The sequence below is a fragment of the Balaenoptera acutorostrata genome, chromosome 16 (assembly GCF_949987535.1).
Source record: "Balaenoptera acutorostrata chromosome 16, mBalAcu1.1, whole genome shotgun sequence".
Classification (NCBI taxonomy): domain Eukaryota; kingdom Metazoa; phylum Chordata; class Mammalia; order Artiodactyla; family Balaenopteridae; genus Balaenoptera; species Balaenoptera acutorostrata.
In genome coordinates this window covers 349,159-364,414 of record NC_080079.1, presented here as the reverse complement: position 1 = coordinate 364,414, position 15,256 = coordinate 349,159, and the positions used below count along the sequence as shown (strand labels likewise).

Sequence of the window (15,256 nt, the reverse complement as noted above, 5' to 3'; positions counted from 1 at the left end):
GCTGAGCTTCTGGAGCGTGTTGCAGGTGGGGATGTAGCTGAGCATGTCCTCAAGCCGGGGGCGGAAGAGCTTCACAGTCTCGGCCAGCATCACTGGGGCAGAGCGGGCAGGGGCGCGAGGTGAGCTAAGAGTCCTTGGATGCCTTAAATCATCAGTCATCCAGGGCCTCCGAGGCGGATGAGGACAGAGAGAAGTCCTGGGGAGCAGCCGCAGGGTGTGGGCGCCCCAGGGGAGAGGGCTGTGAGAGCCGGCGGGGTCAGAGGAGCTGCTAGGAGACCCCCAGTCTGCCCCATCCTCCCCCGGGGAACGCGGGGTCCGGGGGCAGGAGGAATTCCCGTGGCCAGGTTGAACGTATAACCGGCCCCTCTCTTTGCCGCATTCCTCCTCCTTCTGGGGCCATCGAGGCAGCGCCCCTCCCACGTCCTGCCCACTCTTTCCAGAGGCCCCTCACGCCCTGCCTCTGGGGTCTTCTGCATCTTGCAGGGAGCCCGGGGAGCGGGGACACTTCCGGGGCCGCGGCCCTTGCCTGGCCGTCCCGACTACCGGCACAACTCGCTGGCCGGGAGGGATGACCGCTGGGCTCTTCCCCTGAGCAGAGAGCGCCAGGACCCGGCTGACAGGCGGCGGCCCTGCGGCCTGGACCCCCGGCGGTCACCCCGGCCCCCGGCCCCCGTCGTGGCCGCCGCCCCGCCCTCACCGCCGTCGCTGAAGTCCCGGGCCAGGTGGCGCTCGCGGCGGCTGAGCGGCAGTGCGTCCAGCTAGGCGTAGAGGCCACGGAGGGCGCCGGGCAGCAGCGGCGGCCGGGGCGGGGGGCTCGGCCTGGCGGCGCCCACCGTGGAGCCGGGAGGGTGGTCGGGCCGTTGCCGGGAGACGGCGGCGGAAGGGCGGGGCCGTTGCCGGGAGACCGGAGCGGGGGTCGGAAGGGGAGGGGCGCTGCTTAGTTTAGGCAGAGGAGGGCTTGCTTACGATAAAGTCTAAGAAGAAAATAAGGGGAAAGTTTGACCTTACCCATTTACAGTAGACTTTTATTTTAACAAGCGTTGGACCCTTAAATCTTATAAATTCCACATTGTTTCGCATGCAACATTTTCCACCGATCTCCCGTCATTTAGAATTTGATCAATAATTTAATTGTAGAATACAAAAATTTCATTAAAGTTTTCAGCCCTACTGAATGTGCACCTGAGGTTTCCAGAGACCCAGACAAGACACCAGTGGCAGTCTGGAGACACACGTGGGTGAGGAGGCACTGGCCTGGCCCCCGTTCCTGAGGTCAGGACAGCAGCCGAGGGCCCAACCGCGAGTCCTGGGCGGAGAGGGCCTGGGCTGTGACCGTGGGGTGAAGAGTGACCTTGGCCATGAGGAGTTGGCTCTTCCGCTAGGACTTTTCACAGTGGACCCAACCCTCAGGGAGGGGGACGGAGGGCCTGGGGCCAGGCAGCTGGTCTGTCAGTGCTGGTGGCGAGGTCACATGACCACAGGCAACGTCCAGACAGGCGCACAGATGCCCCCCAGGGTGCTTTGAGCTCGGGCCCCATCACCTCCTCTGGTCGGGGGGTTTCAGAGCAACCTTTGGGCCAACAACTCCCTTGGAAAAGGAAGAAAGAACTGACATTAAAAACCATCTGCTACAAAGAGCACAACTGAATCTAATTTCCTTATACTTTTCTTAAAATTTGGATCCTCAGTTCATCCAACGATATGACTGTGCTCAGAGCTCAGAGCTGAGTGGAGACAGCCCGGGTATTAACAACTGATGCTTTATCAAGAATAGACTTCTGGGGCTTCCCTGGTGGCGCAGTGGTTGGGAATCTGCCTGCCAATGCAGGGGGCATGGGTTTGAGCCCTGGTCTGGGAAGATCCCACATGCCACGGAGCAGCTAAGCCCGTGAGCCACAAGTACTGAGCCTGCGCGTCTGGAGCCTGTGCTCCGCAACAAGAGAGGCCGCAACAGTGAGAGGCCCGCGCACTGCGATGAAGAGTGGCCCCCGCTCGCCGCAACTAGAGAAAGCCCTCGTACAGAAACGAAGACCCAACAGAGCCATAAATAAATAAATAAAAAAAAAAGAATAGACTTCTGTGCTTACACTAGTGGCGAAAAAGACACAGTAACAGCTGGAAGAAGCGGCAAGCACCGAAAAGTCCTCTGACAGAGTAGAGGGCGGATGTTATACCCTCTCAGGGCTGTGCCCCAGGCAGCCAGATGGGGAAAGACAGCTCGCTCTGCCCGGCGAGGTGGGCACTGCCCTGTGTGTGAGGGCCTCACCTGAGTGGGTCCAGGCTGGGCCCCTCCGGCCCTGGGCTTGACAGGTGGCATCGGTGGAGTGCAGGTTGGCTTGACGACCTGGAAGGAGGTAGACACAGCTGATGGCCAGCTGGACCAGGGCGCCAGCTTCTGAGCACCTTCTAGAAAGTTCCCTGGGTGCTCTGCTCTGCTCCAGACCGGACTGCACGTTTCTCTTCGCTGAGCTCTCTACAGAGAAGTGCCCCCAACCCCCTCCCCACCCACAGCTGCCACTGCCCCGGAATGAAACCGAAATGTGGCAGGGCCCCCATTCCTGGGCCCATCGGCTTATCTCACTGCCCCACCCTCTTCCCTCAACTCCCCCACCCTCTTCCCTCAACTCCCCCCTCCACCCTACCCCAACATTACCCAGGAAAAGCTCTTAAATTGCCAGAATGTGTGTCTTTGGAAGCTCTAAAGCGAAGGATCCACTACTAGAATTTGCATTTGTTTGCATCTCAGCTTTCCCCGGGGCCAGGGCTGGGATGGAGAAGGAAGACCTCCAGCAGGGGCCCTGCTCAGCCCAGGCAGCTCATTCCAGCGCCAGAGGGACGGGGTGGGCCCAGCACACTGAGAAGGGCCCTGCTGAGCAGAGAGGGAGAAGTCGCCTGCACTTTTCTCCCCCAGCACAATTCCCTGGCTGCCACCATTTCCTTGGCCAGAAATCTCTCTGCCCAACCCCCCTTCCCTGTTTGGCCTGTCAAAACCCCTCCTAAGACTTTTTTACGGACTATTTTTGTAACTTCACTGTAACTCTAAAATTAATTCAAAATAAAAAGCAAAAAATAGAGAATCTCCGTTAAGCAAACGCCACAGTACTGGTTGTTGTAGGTGAGATCCACCCACGGAGGCACCGCGGGTCAGTTTAGGAAGTAACCAGCCGGGCATCGCTCCAAGTATCTCCACGACATTAACCGCTAAGGGAAGACGGGCCCTACAGAGATTTGAAGCCCTGCAGACACCACTGCAACCAAGTGATGACTCCACACCGCCCGGCGGACAGGCTGCCGCGGGGCCCCCCAGGCTCCTGGTGGGCGGAGAGAGGAGCCTGGGCCTCCCTGCCTCACAATTCGCCAGAGCAGGTGACCTCCCCGCCTGCCGGGAGGTGAGTGTGCCTGTCCGGAGGTGCGCAGGACCCTCGGCAGTACCCATGGGGCTCCCAGCAAAGGAGGGGACCCGTCAGGGCCAGACCTCAGGACAGGCGGGAGGGCCTCCCGAGCGAGCCCAAAGGCAGGGGGCTTGCTGGGGCTCCCGTGGCTCACACTTGGGAGAGACCCTTCCCAAACCCCTGAAGCCTCAAACCAAAGGGAGCACCACGATGGAGCCCACGGCCCGCTCACCCCTGCGCCCCTCCCCCGGTGGTCCTCTCACCTGCTTGGCCTTCAGCACCGGGAGGGGCTTGGTGGGAGGAGCAGGTCTGAGCTGGTGGGAAGGGAGGAGCGGTCAGGACCCCAGTTCCCCTGGGTTCAGTTCATGTCGGCCCCCTGGGGGTGCAGTGGCCACCACCCTAGGGCCCCTGGCCCACCAAATCCAGCCCCAGACCCTCCGCCTCCCAGGATCTGCTTTATGCCACCGCGACGGCCCCTCTGCCAGCCCCCCACTCACCTGGCCCGGGGCCTGCCGGGTATACACAGGAACTGGGGACGGTGGGCTGGACATAGCGGCTGGAGGCTGCAGGAAGGTGGCCGTGAGCCTGGGTCCCAGGGCGGCCACCTCCAGGGAGCCCCGGCTTCGGAGCTGCCCCCACCCAGCTGAGGACCCAAGGTTCCGGCCCCTCCCAGAGTGGGAAGAACAAAGCCCCGTGTGCGCAGAGGGGGCGCCACCCTGCCCCACCGCTGGGCAGGGCCCTGACTTACGCTCCCTTCCCACAGCCCTGGGGACGCGCAGAGGCGCCGCATGGCAGCGAGGGCGTCTGGGCCTCAAAACCGCCCCGAGGCGGACCTCGCAGAGGCCTCGAGCCTCAGCTTCAATTCTGTCACCAGCTCCACTCGTCCTAAAGCCTCGTTTCGCCTCTAAGTGGCGGTCGTGGTGGCCACTCTAAGCCCCAGGGGACCGCATCCTGGCCTGAGCTTTGGGGGTGGCCTGGGGAGCCCGTCGGGGATGCCTGGTGCTTACAGCAGGGGGTGGCCACTTAGGGGTCACCGCGGAAGCCGTGGGTTTGGGGGGCTGGCTGGGGTGGGAGGAAAGGCCCGGCTCTGGGGGCCCCCTGGTGGGAGCCGGGGCCCTGCCCTTCACGGGTGTCCTGTGCCCCTCGTGGAACAGGGGGTTGGAGAGCCCCATGGCCGTCTTGGCTGCCACATTCCTGGGGAGAAATAAGATGGGTCAGTGCTTCCTGGCCTCAGGATTCAGCCCAGGGACTTGGGGCTCCTGGGCGTGGGAACCCTGGCCTGGCCAGAGGCCCACTCAGCTGCAGCTGCCCCTCGGGATGCACCAGTGACAGCCGTGTGCAGAGGCAGAGGCGGCCTCTCGTGTCCTGGCCCCATTGGCTCTGGGGTCCAGGTGGGCCCGCAGGAGGTACTTGGAGGCCACTGGGCAAGTGTGTCCTGCTGCGGCCAGCGTGGGGGTCGAGGTCCCCCCAGAGTGGGCACCGGGGACACCCAGAGCCCAGGGCAGGCTCAGAGCGCAGTGCCCACCGAGGGCGGTGGGCCGGCGCCCGCTGGGGTGTGAGGGGGAGACGGGGTCCTCTCTGCGTTTCCACATCACCAACCTGTCACCACAACCCGCACCTGCTCCCGTGTCAGTGAAGGCAGGGGGCCCAGAGCGCATTCTCCCCCTCCCCCTCCAGCAGTGCAAGCAGGCGACTCGCTCTGCACACACACGCTGACGCTCTGCAAGCCCAGAGCTCACGCACCTCCTTCGGACGGGGTTCCGGGCTTTGCGGTAGATGACCACGCCTGCCAGGGTCAGTGCCAGAGGCACCAGGAGCGCCACAGGCACCAGCACGCCCACCAGGAGGCTCCCGGAAGCTGTGGGGACACAAGAGGCCAGGTGCCACCAGGGCCGGACGTGCCTCGAGGCAGCAGGGGCTGGGAGGGCCCGCGGGCAGCTCAGCGCCGGCCAGGCCAGCCTGGGGCCAAGGAGGGGCCTGAGGAAGGTGCCCCCTCCTTGGCCACGCCAACAACCCAGAGCCCTGGGCCCCCTGCGAAGGCCAGGGCCATCTGAGGACCCTTGGCCTTGAGAACCGGTACATGACGCCAGCGCTCTGGGCTCTCAGGGGACCGGTTGGAGGGCTTGGCGGTGGGCGGCCCCAGGCCCTCAGTGACGTGGGTGCGGCCAGGCCAGGCCCTGTAGGCCTGACCACTGGGGAGGAAGACACCTGTGGGGGTGGGAGGCCCCGAGGCTCCCGGGCCCAGGATGGGGCGGAGCACCCGGCAAGGAGCTGGCGCTGTCCCACGTTGCTCCTGCAGCCCTCCCTCTGGGACGGGCCCCCCTCCTCCCATAGGGCCGAGGTGGGGACTCGGGATCCTGGTCCCCGCTCCGGACCTGTGGGGTCCGGATGCCGGGGGCTGCAAGGCCACGTCTTCAACATGCCCCTCACGGTTTAGGGGCACACGGCCTCCTTCTCGGCCCCTCCCAGGTGGCCTGAGAAAAGGCAGGACCCGCAGCCAGACCCCACTGGGCTTGTGAAGGTGTGTGAAGGCGCGGGGCGGGGCGGGCCCTGCCTACCTGTGCGCACGTTAGGCAGCAGCTCTGCGCAGTAGGGTGGGGCCCAGCCCGGGTGGCAGTGGCACTGGTCCTTGTGGTTGCACACCTGGGGGACGACCAGGCGTCAGGGCCTCCAGACCCCTACCTGCCGCACTGCCCAGTGCCCACTGAGGCGCCGGCTGCTCTGCTGGGGCCCCTACTGACAGAGGACAAGCTAGGGGTCCAGGACCGCCACCACGCAGGTTTCGTCAGATGTGCTGATGGCAGCGGCCCCTCCCCAGGTGAGGGAGGAGGGCTCTGACGGGACGCTGCGGGCTTTCTGAGCAAAGCAGGCATCGCCGCAGGAGGGGCAGGGTGACTTCGGGGCAGGCTGTCCTCCTGAGACGGGGGCACAGGAGGGCACTGCCCCAGGCCCCCCGGTTTCTAGCCCTCAGAGCTCTGACCTCCCCAACGTCATAGCACAGGTTACTAAGAGCTCAGAATAGGACACTTCACATCAGACCGGCCTGGCCCACGTGTCCACCGGCACCGTGACTACCCCGGGCTTCCGTGTCTACACGGGACGCCCAGATCTCTGTCAGTTCCAGCCTCGGGAGGCCCCAGCGGGCTCCTGGCACAGTCCCAGGGCACCAGCCTCGGCCCTCTGTTTGTCTGGGCTATCCTAAGCACGGCCTGCGCATCTTTCAAGCCCAAAGGGCTGGTGGCAGGCCATCCCCTGGGCCCACGTACCCCATGGTTGCTACACCGGGCAGAGCAGTTTCTGGATCTGTAGACACGGAGGTCCTGGCAGAAGCCTTTCCAGCAAACCTAGAGGGCAGTGGGGGTCTCCGTAGGCAGCCAGTCTAGACTCCTGCTTGAAGCACCCCCGCTCTCCACCATCAACCAGAGTGGACCCAAAACCTGCGTCTGGGCTTCGGAGGGGCAGGCCACAGCCTTCACACCCCCGGTGGCCTCGCCCGCAGCCCATCTGCTGGCTGGCCTTGGCCACGGGGAGAGGCACTGCCCGGCCAGCCCTCTGCTGCCACCGGGGCCACAGAGGACTGGCCCCGCCCATCCCCAGAGGGCTTGCAGGACAAATAGTCTTTAAACCCATTAACTGAGAAGGGTCTTCTCCCGCACCCCCCGTGCGCCTTCCGAGTTTCTACCCAGAACAGAGCCCTTCTCCAGCCGCCACCGCCCTGCTCTGGGCCCCGCCAGCTCGCCCTGGGGTCCAGCAGCCCGACCGAGAGGCACGTCCGGCCCACCTGCTCCTTGCCACACTTGGTGCCTTCGGGCACTGGCTCGTACCCGCTGCTGCTGTCCTGGACAAGAGCCTGGCAATCACCCGAGGAGGAGGTGAGGGTGCAGGAACTCCGCTCCGGGGGCTTCTGCCCCCACTCACAGAACAGAGTGCCACACCTGTTGACCCTGAGGACAGATGGACGTGCGTGGAGCCAGCTCCACGGGGACTCCTGCTCGGTGCTCACAGCCGTGCTCAGCGCACCAGGAGCTGTGGGTGAGGCCCTGGGTCCTCCCGCAGGGGTCCACAGCCCAGCCGCAGTGACCCACTCTCCCAAAGGGCAGCATGCTCTGGCCTGGGGGTCCCGCAGGGCCAGGTAGGCCCCCAGAGAGGCCCCTGACTCAGCTCCCGGACTCCTTTGTGCAGAGGACTCTCCTGGTGGAAACATTCCGTGCCCTGGACCCAGGGGAGTCGGGCCACGGGTGGACGCTCACCTGCCAAAGTCCAGGGGGATCCCGCTCCTGCAGCCTGCAGAGATGCTGTAGCTGTAGCACGTCTCCGTGGCAACCCGAGCGCCTGCGGGGCAGAAGCAGGTCAGCCCTCCGGCTCAGGACCGGCAGCCACCCTGGCAGGCCTGAGGGTCCCATGACCGGGGCCCAAGCCCGCTCACCTGGCCCCCACAAGTCCCGGCACCTCTGGGCCAGCGTGGGGCAGGCCCCGTTGTAGCAGTAGCCCCCCGGGCAGGGCGTGCCGTTCTCCCAGAAGGCGTCCTCGGGACACAAAGGCTGCCGGCCGTCGCAGTACTCTCTGAGGTCACACTGGTCCTTTGCAGGGCGGCACGGCTCTCCGGCCGGCTTCACCTGGTTCAGCAGAGCCAAGCTCACCGCGGGAACGGGAGGCCCCCAAACACCCACGCCTGCTGCTGTGCCCCAGAACCCCAGGCTCACCCTGCACTCGTGGCAGCAGGTGCCGTGGGCACACTCGGCCCCCTTGGCCAGCAGGCAGGTGCTGGCATTGCAGCAGCGGTTCTGACAGTCCTGGGGGGCGGGGGCAACGGCGAAGGTCTGAGCGGGCTGCACGCTGGGCCGGCCCCAGGCCCTCCCCTCGGGTGGTCTGGTCACTCCCACCCATGAGCCCTGCCAGTCGTTTCAGTGCCAGAGGACAGGAGGTGTCGCTGTGCGAGCGCAGGGCGCCCGGGGCTCAGGAACGGTCGCCCCAGCCTGTGGATGGGGGCCGGCCCCCCACGTGGGTGGGCGGAACACCGAGGGCGGCGGCGGGGCCCGGCCCTGCACCTGGGGGGCGCCGCAGTCGCACTGCTCCCCACGCTCCACGAACTGGTTCCCACACACGGGGCCGCCCACCAGCCGGGCGGGGTCCGGCACGTCCACCAGGCAGGCCGTCCGGGCCTTCTCCACGAATGTCTCCAGGTCAGCCCGGCTGCAGTGGCTGAACTTTCTGGGGAAGTTGGAGCTGTGGGGAGGGGAGTCCCTGTCATCAGAAGGGTGGGTGGGTGGGGGCCGGCCGCCCGCGCCCTGGGACACCCCTGCTCGGCGGGGGGCCGTCGGGCGGGCTGGCTGGGGCCGAGCCTCACCCGATGCTGGCCGCCATCACGCAGCCGCCGCCGGCCCGCGGCACCGGGCAGTAGCAGTCTTGGATGTTCTCGTCGTGGTCCATGCCCAGGTTGTGGCCCATCTCGTGGGCCATGGTGCTCGCCACGCCCATGGGGTTCGGGCTGTGGTCCTACAGGAGGGGCCATGTTGGCTGGGGCCACTCTGGTGGCCAGTCCCCCGCCCGCCCCCAGCAGGCTGAGGGGCTCGGCGGTGCCTCCTGCCAACATCACTTCTTCAAACCTAAAGCGTCAGTGCATCCTTCGGAAGAGGCAGCTGCTCAGGTGTCCGGGGGACAGCATAGGGACCAGCAGGTGGACCTGAGTCCTGAGGTCCCCCCTCACAGGCCCCAGCTCAAGCTCCGATCCCCACTCCCTGCCCCCCACCCCCCGTGGCCAGCTCCAGCCTCTGTCCAGCAAACCCAGCTGGATCCTCCGCACCTGGTTCACAGCCCCCGAGTCCTGGGAGCACATGGCGGACACCTTGGCCAGTCCCACGGTGGTCCCTGCGAAGTTGACCCCGCTGGGAAGGAGAGCAGTGTCTGCATGTGGACACCTCGGAACCCGCCTCCCCTGGGGGCCCCCTCGTCCCGGCGACAGCGTGGCCCTCCGCCCACTCACGTGATGAACTGCGCGTTGTCGTGCAGGTGCCGCCCCGCCAGGTCTTGCACCCGCCAGGACAGGAAGTTGCTCAGTGTGGTGTCGGCCTGGGTGCTGACGTCAATCTTGTCCCCACCGTTCCACATCTCCAGGCCCACAAGCACCACGCGGAAATTGAGCTCCTGATAGAGCTGCCAGAGGATAGGGAGCCCCGAGGGTCAGGTTCCAAGGGTGATGGCAGCGAAGGGCCAGAGGTCCCCCCAGCGTCCGCTGAGATGGGACAGGTCACGAGGGCTGGGGCAGAGTCCTAGCCCCATCACCTGGCGGATGGTTCTACCGGCAGCCAGGTGCCCCCCATGGCCAGCCCTCGCCTCCTCTCCCGGTGCCCTACAGGCCTCTACAGCCAGGGTTTCTGTTGGGCTGGGTGTGTGCTGCCCGGCAGCCCCTGCTGAGAGGAAGCCCCCAGGGCGAAGTGGCCCCACCTTGTCCACGTGGTTGACCACCTCCAGCACCCGCTGGCGCACAGCCTCTCTGCTCCCCAACCGCTGGAACTGGAGGACAGCAGACCCTCAGCTGCGGCCTGTCGGCCCGCCTGCACCACCCCCGCCCCGCCCCAGGTACCTCTGTGCTGTCCGTGACCACAAACAGCTCCACATAGCGGGTCTCTCGGGGCACTGGCCAGTTCTGAGGGGTGGGGACAAGAAGCCGGTCAGCCACCCAGCCACAGCCCGCCTGTCCTCAGCCCGTCTCTGCACACTGAGCAGCTCCGGGCCCCGGAGCTGGCCCCGCAGTGCTGGGGGAGCCTTGGTGGGAGCGGGGGGGGGCGCTCTGGCGCAGACTAAGGAGCTGGCTCTGCAGCCAGCGCACAGCCAGGCCCAGGCCCACCCCAGCCACGGGGGTGGCAGGCAGTGCCCCCGCTTCGCTGGGCACCCAGGAGTCTGGGGATGCACGGGCCAAGCGGACGGGGAAGCAGCGGGCAGGGCCACCCCTCACCCGGGGCCTGAGGGCCGCCGAGACCCGCGGCCCGAGGACGGCCTCCAGGCTGCTGTCGTTGACCCCGCAGGTGCCGGCCTTCTGCTGCAGGTGCTGCGCCTGGTACAGCGCGTGTTGCCCCTCTTCCCCGCCCCCATCCAGGGGCTCGATCAGGTGGACGGTGGAGCCGGCCTGGAAGAAGCCCCTGAGGCAGAGCGAAGCCCATGGCTCTGAGTTAGTGAGGGATCCAGGGCAGCAGCTGCCCCCAGCCCACCCCTCTCTTCTTGGCCTCAGTTCACTTCGCTGGAGAGTGAGACAGTGCTGGGCCCTGACGTCCTGACGCACCCCGCCTGGTCGGCAGCACCCACCTGAGGCCGGTGCAGGTGCTGAGGCTGGCAGCGGAGCCCTGGTGCCCCTCCACGTTGCCCTGGTAGAAGCAGTGGTCCTGCGGGAGGAGGGCATGAGGGCTCCGCTCCCGGTGCCCGCGCTCCCCGCACCGCCACCACTGGCCTTGGGGAGGGTCACTCGGGGGGCCATACCTGCCTCGGCAGCTGCTCTGTCACCTGGGCGCCATCGGCGGCCGTGTAGGTCTCCACGTAGCCCGAGCCCACCAGGTCCCTGGAAGAGAGCCCCCGTGATGCTCTGGGCCCCGCCTGCCTGCCCCAGAAGCCACCTCTGGTGTGGAGGAGAGGCTGGGCCAGGGAGCTGGATGCCCAGGACACAGGTGTGCTGGGGGCAGGGGTGGGAGCAGGCTGCGGGCTTAGGCCCCTGCTCACCTGTTCTTCCGAAGGTGCAGGGTGAAGGTGTGCCCTCGGGCCCCCAGGACGTAGCTCACACTCTCCGGATACAGGCCCTGAGCCGGGAGAAAAGGGAGGGGTCCAGAGAGAGGGGCCCTGCCCCGGCCACGCCCACCTCAAACCTGGGGGTGGGTAGCACCTGGCCAGTAGGAGGAGGTGGGGCCTCAGGCCGTACCGGAGGCAGTGGGCAGGTGGGGAGCTCCACCCAGAACCACCGCCTCAGGTGCCTCAGGCCTCGGTTTCCTCACAAGTCCACACAGGGAAAAGGAGAATGCCCCTTACCAGGAAGCAAGGGAAGGGGGGACACAGCCCCTGACAGGCAGCCTTAGAACCCAGGCGGCAGAGGTGACCCGCCCCGGCGAGGCCCCGCCCCTTCCAGCCCTGGGCCCGACTAGAGGGGTGCCCCCAGCCCGCAGCTGACCCCTAGGACACTGTGCCCTGTGCCCGCACCCCGCGGTCAGGACGGGGCTGTCCTCGACACACACTTGGGCACGTCCATCCGCACACCCGCCCAGACGCAGGCGCACACGTTGCAGGTCTCAGAATGCCCCCAGGCGCCCCGGGGAATCCCAGCCCCAAACTCCCAAGGGGCGTAAGCGACGCCCCCGCTGGGCCATCCCCTCCGGTCTCAGAAGAGTCTGACTCATCGCTGGAGTGAAACTGGGGAGTGGCCGCGGCTGGCGGAGCTCCTGCCCAGCCGGCACCCCCCACCCCCTGAGGCGGGGCGGCTGTGGCCCTGCCCAAGGGTGCGTGGGACGGAAGAAGAAGGTGAGCCCTGGGGGGAGGAGGAAGGCGGCCCAGGCAGAGACGGCCCAGTTGGGTTGTGAGCTCCCCAGGGGTCTGCCCGAAAGCCCAGAAGCCCACCTGGCCCTCAGCCCCAAAGGCGGCCCCTCACGACTCGCTGGGCACACGGGGAGCTATCACCCTGCTCACAGACAGACATGGGCTCTGAAGGGCCGGGGAGGGACCCCCAGGCCAGCCTCCTGCCCAGGCTTACCGAGTGGGAGGGCAGGGCTCGGCGGGTGCGGGGTGCTGGCAGGCGCCGGGGCCTCACCACCTCGTACTGCTCCACGTGGGGCAGGCTGGCCCTGGGGGCGGCCTCTGCAGGAGAGGGGGGTCAGCGGGCGCACAGGGCACCCTCCCGCCCTGGGGGTCCCTCCCCAGCCTGCTGTGCGCCGGCACCTCCTCCTGGGGAGTCACCCGGCAGCGTGGGGACCGCAGACGCTGAGGCCTGGCTCCCCAGCCCAAGCCGGGTTCTGCGTGAAAAAGGCCACAGGACCCCCGCCGTGGGTGGGGTCGGGCAGACTTGCGCCTGCCCTTCCAGGAGCCCACCAGGCTGCCTCCCAGACCCTGGGGTGGCCCGGATGGCCCCTCCTCCTCTCAGGACGAGGACACACACAGGCCCTGGGCTGGGGGGGGGGCGGCGCGGGGCGACAGGTCTGCCCGTCCAGTGCTTAGAGCTGACATTTTTCATCCCAACTAATCACGTGACTGCATCTAACGGGGAACTGGCAGCCCTCTTCCGCAGGGTTCACCCAGCCCAGATCTAGAAGCTGCCCCGTATCCAACAACAGACAGCAGAGACCCAGCCCAGGCCGAGTTGGAAACCTACTCCCCAGGTGACTCTTTTCTCCCTCTTTCAAGGTGTTAATGGTTGTGTCTCTGGAACCGCTATCTGGCAAACCTCCCGGAGTGAAGGCCGTGGGGAGGGCCTGCCCCGTAAGCACCCTCCCGCCGAACCCCAGGAGGCTCTCAGGAGCTAGGGTGGGGGCCAAGGCCAGCAGCACAGTCAGTCCCCCCAGAGGAGAGGCAGGTCCCCATGTGGCAAAACAACCCCCTGGGGTGCCCCCAACCCCTCGGCTCCAGGCCACTGCTCCTCGGCCCTCCCTTCCCTGCCAGGCTGGGGGGTCCCCGTGGAGGTGGGCAATCCCCCCGAGGCCCCAAATGGAGCCGAAGCAGCCAGGCCCTCCACCCCGCTCGGTCCCAGCCGGTCCCCACCTCCAGCGCAGGAAACGCCCAGGTGGCCGTTTCCCCACGCACTTCCCTTTTGAAGTTCCCGTGTGTGCACCGCCCAGGGCCTCCCCGCCGACTGGCCACCTGTATGCCGCCGAACCCCCGAGACCAGCCCAGAGCCCCGCGCAGGGAGCGGGGCTCAGGCGACCGGACCAGCCAGAGCCAGACGCCCAGCACGCGCTCACCCTGTAACCACAGCGCAGCAAGCAGCAGGAGCCCGAGGCCGTGCATGGCGGGGGGGGGGGGTGCGGGCGGGGTGCGGATCCGAACCCACGGGTCCGGGGGGCCGGGGAGAAGGAGCTCCGTGCTCAGGCTGGCTCTGGTCCTGCCCTCGCCTCTGAGGCTCGTGCCCTCGCGCCCCGCCCTGCCCCAGCGACCAGCCCCCTGCCCGCAGCCAATCAGCCCCTCAGGGCTGGGAGGGGCCGGACCTGGGTACCTGAGGGTGCGTCCCGCCCCCACCCCGCCTCCCCGGTCTCCTGGTCCCCTGGGGCTCCTGGACAGTGTCCTGTGTCCAGTGCTCAGCACACAGAAGTTCTGTCAATGTGGACTGAATTAAGCAGGGCAGGTGGACAGACTACCCTGGGCCACTCCTGCCACCGCATCCCCCAGGCAGGTGAAGAAACAGGCTGGGGCGGCCGGGGCCCCGCGAGGGTGGGGCTGGGAGTGGAGGCCCTGCTGCGTGTGAGGGTGTGAGGCGTGCGAAAGCTCCAGCAGCCCGTGGCCAGCCCTGCTCCCAGGCTCCTGAGGCCTCACTGGGGAGACTGGGCAAGGGGAGCACACAGGGGGCGCTGCTGGCCAGGTGCCGGGCAGCCGCCTGGCTCAGGGAGCAGACCCTGCTCTGTGGAGAGGGCGGATGTGGAGGCCCAGTGGACAGCCCTGGGATGCGGTCGCTATGGGCCAAAGTCCGCAGCTGCCTGCCCGCTGCTGCCCCCGGCCCCCAGTTTCTACCCGCCGTGACCTGCCCTGCAGGCTGGGGCCGCCCCACTCCGGCCTGGTACCTGGGGACCCGGGCTTCTTGCAGCTGAGCCGGCCGGTGGCACCCCAGCCTCATTCTGGACGTGCCCCTGGGAAGGCAGGACATCAGAGCATGTCAAGGCCTCAGGTGAAAGGGTGTGGTGTCCACAGTGGGTCCAGACCAGAGGTCAAAGTTCAACGGACCATCATTTCCCCCAAAGTGAACAGCAGAAAAAGGAAAACAAGGCAGGAGGGGTTTGCACACTCTTTGGGGTATCTCGGGCGTGGGTGACAGAAGCCCCCAGGGCCACAGTGAGCAAGGGGCACAGGCAGCTTGTGTCCCTGAGCCCACACATGACCGTGTTTCACACAACGATGTGTGTGAACCACCCCAAATCCTCCTGGCCATTGTACTTCTCTTTTTTGGTATTGCGTGTTATCTGATAGCAGAAGTTCAAAGGCTACGTGTCCCTATTTGGGCAAAAACCCCAGCTGCTGGGACTACATGCTCTGCTGCCCAGACCTCAACAGGGAACTCGGCAACACGGGCTCAGCCCTGGCACCCCCACCCCACCTACAGGACCAACGTGGGCCCACAGAGCCCCCCTACCACAGAGAACCCCTCCCCAAGCCCACAGGGTGCTCCCCTCCCGCCGTCCACACCTGCAACCCGGAGGTGTCTCCTTCAGGAAACCCCAATGCCCAGAGCCCAGGACAGGGATGCAGGGCTTCTGGGCCTCGGGCCAGGTGGGAGGGCCAGTGGGCGCCTCTGCCCAGAGCCTGTGTTGCAGAAGCCCGGACTGTGGCATTTTGGGTGCACCCGCACGCACTGCAGCTTAGAAGAGGAAGCAGTCTGTGGCTTGAGTCCAGGCCCTCAGCTCAGGGTGCCCCCTCCGCAGGGCAACAGCGGGGCTGGGAGCTGCCCGACCCCTGCCCCTAGGGGAACCCTGTCGTTCCTTATCTGCGGAGGTCGGGGTGGGGGGGGGACCTGGAGCAGGCGGTCAGAACTGAATTTTGAAAATGACACACGTGGAATTCTGCAGGAAGGGGTAGCGTGGCTGGGAGGGGAGCAGAGCAGCACAAAGGTATTCACCACAGGCCACACCTGGGGCTGGCAGTGCCACCCACTGCCCGTCGGGAAGGGCCGGACAAAGCTGGGCCTAACA

At 66.6% G+C, this 15,256-nt stretch overlaps 1 protein-coding gene across 2 annotated transcripts; it reads right to left on the bottom strand.

Annotated features, from left to right (window-relative positions):
• Nucleotides 1–1,045: 1,045 nt before the first annotated feature.
• Nucleotides 1,046–14,699, bottom strand: ADAM8 (ADAM metallopeptidase domain 8). 2 transcript variants are annotated; one of them, XM_057531605.1, is made up of 24 exons: nucleotides 13,322–14,699; nucleotides 12,121–12,224; nucleotides 11,103–11,179; nucleotides 10,866–10,944; nucleotides 10,695–10,771; nucleotides 10,348–10,531; nucleotides 9,976–10,038; nucleotides 9,837–9,905; nucleotides 9,376–9,545; nucleotides 9,196–9,277; nucleotides 8,740–8,888; nucleotides 8,441–8,618; nucleotides 8,096–8,185; nucleotides 7,819–8,008; nucleotides 7,643–7,724; nucleotides 7,174–7,336; nucleotides 6,659–6,736; nucleotides 5,951–6,035; nucleotides 5,136–5,250; nucleotides 4,400–4,586; nucleotides 3,890–3,955; nucleotides 3,656–3,706; nucleotides 2,267–2,344; nucleotides 1,046–1,588 (listed from the first exon to the last, which is right to left on the bottom strand). In XM_057531605.1, the coding sequence occupies exons 1-24, from the start codon at nucleotides 13,365–13,367 to the stop codon at nucleotides 1,538–1,540; spliced, it is 2,514 nt and encodes an 837-aa protein (XP_057387588.1). In that variant the 5' UTR covers nucleotides 13,368–14,699; the 3' UTR covers nucleotides 1,046–1,537. The 2 variants fall into 2 exon arrangements, with proteins under 2 accessions (XP_057387588.1, XP_057387589.1); XM_057531606.1 differs by lacking the exon at nucleotides 6,659–6,736.
• Between the last annotated feature and the right edge of the window lie 557 nt (nucleotides 14,700–15,256).

Excerpts from the sequence above, each read along its gene's own strand:
- ADAM8 (XM_057531605.1), bottom strand. The coding sequence starts at position 13,367 with ATGCACGGCCTCGGGCTCCTGCTGCTTGCTGCGCTGTGGTTACAGG. Across the intron at positions 3,707-3,889 it reads CCCGGCAGGCCCCGGGCCAG|CTCAGACCTGCTCCTCCCAC; the intron begins GTGAGTGGGGGG and ends CCTTCCCACCAG. Across the intron at positions 2,345-3,655 it reads CGGTGCTGAAGGCCAAGCAG|GTCGTCAAGCCAACCTGCAC; the intron begins GTGAGAGGACCA and ends ACCTCCTTCCAG.